The sequence below is a fragment of the Barbus barbus genome, assembly GCF_936440315.1.
Source record: "Barbus barbus genome assembly, chromosome: 45".
In the NCBI taxonomy this organism is placed as follows: domain Eukaryota; kingdom Metazoa; phylum Chordata; class Actinopteri; order Cypriniformes; family Cyprinidae; genus Barbus; species Barbus barbus.
The window spans coordinates 13,101,398-13,107,518 of record NC_136723.1 but is presented as its reverse complement, the minus strand read 5'-3'; the positions used below and the strand labels follow the sequence as shown (position 1 = coordinate 13,107,518).

At 37.2% G+C, this 6,121-nt stretch overlaps 1 protein-coding gene across 1 annotated transcript; it reads left to right on the top strand.

Annotated features, from left to right (window-relative positions):
* The first annotated feature begins 1,556 nt into the window (after window positions 1–1,556).
* Window positions 1,557–4,144, top strand: LOC306863918 (uncharacterized protein). Its single transcript, XM_079407513.1, has 5 exons — window positions 1,557–1,798; window positions 1,877–2,191; window positions 2,380–2,507; window positions 2,717–2,820; window positions 2,902–4,144. The coding sequence occupies exons 1-5, from the start codon at window positions 1,654–1,656 to the stop codon at window positions 3,065–3,067; spliced, it is 858 nt and encodes a 285-aa protein (XP_079263639.1). The 5' UTR covers window positions 1,557–1,653; the 3' UTR covers window positions 3,068–4,144.
* Window positions 4,145–6,121: the final 1,977 nt, after the last annotated feature.

The window sequence follows — 6,121 nt, the reverse complement described above, 5'->3', positions numbered from 1 at the left end:
GTTGACAGCCCTAATAATAATTTAAAGATGGTTCAAATTTATAAGATAAAAAAAAAATTGGTAAATTGTCAAATGAAAATGAAATAGACAATTTCTCTTATTCATGTTTTACAGTAAAATCTGTTGATAAAAATGGATTTATAAACATTATGAGTCAACTACCCAGATAAATGCTCTAGAGTTAAAGTGGCTCAAATGTCACTTTATTTGAGATTCACACTTTGACTTCACATCAGTTTCATGTTGCTGTTTTAACTGGCATTTAAAATAGAATCAACAAACCACTAACATGGATAGGAAACGACACAGGAAAAACATTCAGCATGTATATGTTGCTAAGTGCCATTAGGCTGATCGTCCATGTTAATGATATTTCATTAGATTCAATCACCACATACTGAACCTGGAACCTTTTTTTTTTATTTTGGTTCGTTCTGAGCAAAAACTGTAATTTTATTTGTGTATGTAACATTTGTTAAATGGTCTGCAGCATTGAAACTGTCAACACAGGAGGCCAAACAGAGTGCCTTCAGTTAACGGATGCTACCTTTAGCTGCATGTAACATTCAATTATGTAAAAGCTCTTTTGAAGCATGTTAAGAAGTTCCTGTGAGGAATGCCATTTTTCTGCCAAGAACAGACAATTGACCATTTTCTTTCTTTCTTTCTTTCTTTCTTTCTTTCTTTCTTTCTTTCTTTCTTTCTTTCTTTCTTTCTTTCTTTCTTTCTTTCTTTCTTTCTTTCTTTCTTTCTTTCTTTCTTTCTTTCTTTCTTTCTTTCTTTCTTTCTTTCTTTCTTTCTTTCTTTCTTTCTTTCTTTTGGGGGGAAGTCGTGGCCTAATGGTTAGAGAGTCGGACTCGTAATCGAAAGGTTGCGGGTTCGAGTCCTCGGCCGGCAGGGATTGTAGGTGGGGGGAGTGAGTGTACAGCACTCTTTCCACCCTCAATACCACGACTGAGGTGCCCTTGAGCAAGGCACCGAACCCCCAATTGCTCCCCAGGCGCCGCAGCATGGCTGCCCACTGCTCCGTGTGTGTGTGTGTGTGTGTGTGCATTTGTTCACTACTCACTGCTGTGTGTGTGCACTTGGATGGGTTAAACGCAGAGCACCAATTTCGAGTATGGGTCACCATACTTGACAATACGTCACAACTTTTTTCGACTTTCTTTCTTTCTTTCTTTTTCTTTTTTTGCACTAAAGAGTAGGACGTCACATGGTGTCAAACCTTGAAGCAGTTTCATGTTGTTCTACTATAGGTGTTAAATGTAGAATCAAATAGCAGCTCCAGTGAAGTGAAATGACGTGCAACAAAACAACTGTATTTAGTATGTGACACTATGAGGAACAGAATCCTTTTCACACTCCCTTCTATCTTCAATCATTCCCTGCCCTCTCTTCACTGTATCTCGGTAGTAAGAAATCAAAAGCACAGAAATAAAATAAGAGAAGATTGGTATTGTATAGCTTGAGTTGGTCAAGAAATAGAGAAGAGGAAAAATGGGCGGTCTTTACACTTCCCATTGAGAGACCACAGACATGTGAGCTTTTAGGGCCTCATGCCAAACCTGAATGAAAGCTGAGAACAGTCACTGTGAAGAGAACAATGATTAGCATTAGCACACATTAATATTGCTGGCCTTTAAAAGAGCAGAAATGTCTGATGCTATTTATGACGATGTGATCAGAACTGAGTCTGAGAGAGTGGAGATGGCGGTGGACATCTATGAGAGTGTAGATTGTGTGAGAGATCATGACTTCGGGACAGAGACAAACACACACCAACCACTACAGTGTGCAGGTAATCACAGTCATTTTTTTGATAAAAATGTTGCGGTTTGCACGTTCAGTCATTTAACAACATGTCTGTGTTATTCAGGAAGTGATTGTGTGAAGATCAGAAGCTCCAGAGCAGCTGTAGTATGTTTGGTTCTTTTGTGTGTTCTTCTGCTGACTGCAGTCATAGTGCTGTGTGTCCACATCCATACAAACAACACAAACTACACACAAGAGAGAGATGAGCTACTAACCCAGATCAACAACCTCACAAAGGAGAAAAACCAGATGCTGACCAACACTACCAACCTCACCGATGAGAGAGACCAGCTACTAACTAACAACAGCAACCATATTCAATTAAACAAACAGTTAAATCAAGTGAAAAATGAACTGTTGAAGTGTTTTAATGGAATGGGTAATCATAAGATACACTAAACAAACATGCAACATTCAGACTACACCTCACAAATATTCAATATTGGAAGGATAAACTATTTATTAAATTGGTACAACAGTAAAAAATACGTTGTGTAATTTTCTTTTTTGTGTGTGTGTGTGTTAATATGGATAAACAGCTAATACTTGAACTGTTTGTGTTTAAAGATGGATGGTTTTACTATAAATTTAGTTTTTACTACATTTCATCTGAGCGGAAGAGCTGGACTGAGAGCAGAAGAGATTGCACAGAGAGAGGAGCAGATCTGATCATCATAAACAACAGCGATGAACAAGTGAGTGAGAGTTGTGTGTCTGGTAATACCTGTATATTGATATACGACAAGAGGTAAAATGCAGTTTGTACAGTATAACAATTATTAAGCCTATGGAATATCTGCATAAAATAAGGAAAGTGTGTGTGGTGGTGTTTTTTTGTTGTTGTTTCACCTTAAATCAGAGATCACCTTAAATTTGTCGATTTTATGATGCAAATGCTTTTCAGAATTTGTTTAAGAGAGAGCAAGTTTCAGGATTCTGGATTGGTCTGACTGACAGTGATGTGGAGGGTAGCTGGAAATGGGTTGATGGCAGCAGCATGACCTCTGAGTGAGAAATCGCTGAATTGAATTGATTATTATGTAATAAATTATTCTCACAGTTACATCTAATGCTGATCTATTGATGCAGGTTCTGGAAGTCTGGAGAGCCCAATGGAGAAAGAAAAGAGAACTATGCTGTGTCTTATTCATCAGGGTGGTATGACTATCCATGTAACAATGATTTTAAATGGATCTGTGAGAAGAACATTTTGGAAACAACATTTATATGTAACCGGGATCATTTTGTCATTTAGTATTTTTGACTAGTTATTATATTGTAGATTCATTTTTACTAATAAAGCGGTGAAGTTAACATACACATTTGTAATATTTGTCATCTTACTCTCAGTCATGTAACTGCCATTAATGAAGTAAAAGTTGTTCTAATGTCAAATATACACGCACATTGAGGATTCTTTCTTATAAATAGTGAAACTCGGAATAGTGCGTCAGGAAATGAAGAAGCGCGTGCCATTAGTGACGTCGTCCTCCAGAGAAGCTTTAATATGAATAAATATACAGTATGAACTGAAGCAGAAGTGAGTTGGAAGTTGCTGTATTTTTCATCTGATGGCTGCGTTCACACAGCAGCAGAATACTAACCATACTAAACACGGTTTTGTTCACACAAAGTTCAGCTATGAAACCGAAATCACTCCCTTAAATTTTCAGGACTACAGCTGAATTTTTAGAGTGAGTTCAGTAAAACTGTGTTGTGTGCAGGGGGGCAATTCAACATACAACATATGCAGTAAATTGCTAGTGGGCGCCACAGAAAGTAACATGATCAAATGTATTGAAGGTTAGTGAGTTAGTTTTAGGTCCAATAACATTGAAAGATATACACTAATGAAGAAAAAGTTTAGAAATTGGCTGTCATTTAATTAACTGTATATTTCTTAAGATTCCATCAATGAATTTTGGACTTACAATGCACAACTTTTGCCCAGATTTTGGTCCTAAATTTTTAAGTGCAGGAGGTGATGCTAGTTGCCGAAAGTCAGAGCCAGTCTACAGATTTTGGGCTGTCAGAGGTGATTTTGCAGAAAAATGCATAATGTGGCTATAATGGCAGAGAGACTACTTTTTTTGCTTTACATTTTGATTTCATCCAGATAGAGAATATGAAACATAAATCAAATATAAACAGATCTTTTGAGGTGATTGTAGAACACATATTGCAATGCGGTGCATGTTTCTGTGTGAGATAGCCGTGATTGAACTGAAAGTTTTTTATCCTTTACCATTTACAAAGTTGGCAAGTACTGTATATGATGCCTAGTCTTTTAAATTCTGTTCAAATTTTAAAAAGTCTTGTAGTGTATAACAGCAAAAAAAAAAAAAAAACTAAATAGCCAAAATACCCTAGCTGGAAAATAACATCCTACAGCAGCAATGGTTAGCAACCACACATAGAATATGCATGCATGCAGTGAAGGTAAAATGGTGATTAAAAACAATGAAAACATAAAGAAATATTGAAATGCACATGAAATACTCAATTCTTTAGTGCAATAGTAGTTTTCTGTACAATTTTTAAATAAATAATTAATGTTCATGGATGTAATATTTCAACGACCCAGGTATATGGCCACTATAAAGTGTTAAAATGGCATGGATTCTTGAGGATCACATCCTTTTAAACTTCAAGCTTTGACCTCGGATCAGTTCTGTTTTGTTGTTTCATTCTAACTGATTAAAGCAGAGAGAAGAGCAGCTAAAATTGCAAAGAGAACTACACAGGAAAATCATTCAATACTAGCACAGCTAGTGTCTGACTGTAATTGAGCAGAAATGTCTCATGATATTTATGCCGATGTGATCAGGACTAAGACTGAGGGAATGAAGAGAAAGAGAGTGGAGATGACTGGAAATCTATCAGAGTGCAGAATGTGTGAGAGATCATGACTTCAGGACAGACAAACACACTCCAACCACTTCAGCGTACAGGTAATGACATGCATTTCTTTGATATTTTGCACGTATTCAGTCATAAAACATCATGTCTGTGTTGTTCAGGAAGTGATTGTGTGAACATCAGAAGCTCCAGAGCAGCTGTAGTGTGTTTGATGCTGCTGTGTGTTCTTCTGCTGACTGCAGTCATAGTGCTGTGTGTCCACATCCATACAAACAACACAGAAGAGACACACCAGCTATACTAACCAAGATCACCAACCTCACAGAAGAAAGAGATGAGCTGCTAACCAACATTACAAACTTAACTCAATTAAATGGAGAGTTAATGAAAGAAAAGCATGAATTGTTAAAGTGCTTCAGTGGAACAGGTAATCATGAACTACAGTATGTAGAATCCACACATAAATTCAGAGTTAGAAAGACTTCTAAAAATAAAAGTGAAATTAGTGTGAATAGCTGTATACGTAGTAAATAGTAGTAATAGCTTATCTGGTTGTGTTAATAGATGGATGGAAAATTAACCAATCCAGCTTAATTTCCTTACCAGACAGCAACATAGTGTTGGCCCAGATCCGGCCCACATCTGACGTGTGTGAAATCCATGCAGGCCAGATGTGGGCCAGATCTGGGCTGACACTGCTTGCTGCCTGGGTTTGTAAAGAAGAGCTGGACTAAGAGCAGAAGATACTGTACCGAGAGAGGAGCAGATCTGATCATCATAAACAACAGACAGGAACAAGTGAGTGAGAGATGTGTGTGTGTGTGTGTGTGTGTGTGTGTGTGCCTGCCTGTGTGTGGTCATTTATGTGAGGTCTGTTCAAACTTGTAATTATTATGATATAAATGTGGTTGTCAGAATTTTGTTAGGAAAATGTCTGATGGTGCTAAAGTCTGGATTGGTCTGACTGACAGTGATGTGGAGGACAGATGAAAATGGGTTGATGGCAGGACACTGACCTCTGGGTGAGAAATCACTGAACTGAACTGATTATAATAAATGATTCTCACAGTCAGTATCATAATCACACAAAAAGCAGGACTGAACATCTAATCCTGATCTGATGTTGCAGGTTCTGGGGATTTGAGAGCCTAATGAACAATGAGGAGAGAGCTGTGCTCTAACTTTACAAACGTTTTGCTATGAATGTCTATGTAAAGAGTCTTTCAAATGGATCTATGAGACATTTTTTTTGTAATATATTATATTGTATATATTATATGCAATACATGTGTACAAACAGGTGCTGCAAAATGCAAAGAATAAAGCATTAAAATTATATGTCTATGACATGAGCTGGACATTGAGTACATTGTCTAGAACTGGATTACAGAAAGCTAAAAGAGGGCTTTTGATTACTACCCCCCACTTTAAGATTAGCAAGACTTTAAGA

What these genes read in the sequence shown, in the direction of transcription:
- LOC306863918 (XM_079407513.1), top strand. Translation starts at nt 1,654, where the DNA reads ATGTCTGATGCTATTTATGACGATGTGATCAGAACTGAGTCTGAGAGA. An exon ending in GAAGTGTTTTAATGGAATGG is followed by an intron (nt 2,192 to 2,379) that starts GTAATCATAAGA and finishes TTGTGTTTAAAG; the next exon opens with ATGGATGGTTTTACTATAAA. An exon ending in GGCAGCAGCATGACCTCTGA is followed by an intron (nt 2,821 to 2,901) that starts GTGAGAAATCGC and finishes CTATTGATGCAG; the next exon opens with GTTCTGGAAGTCTGGAGAGC.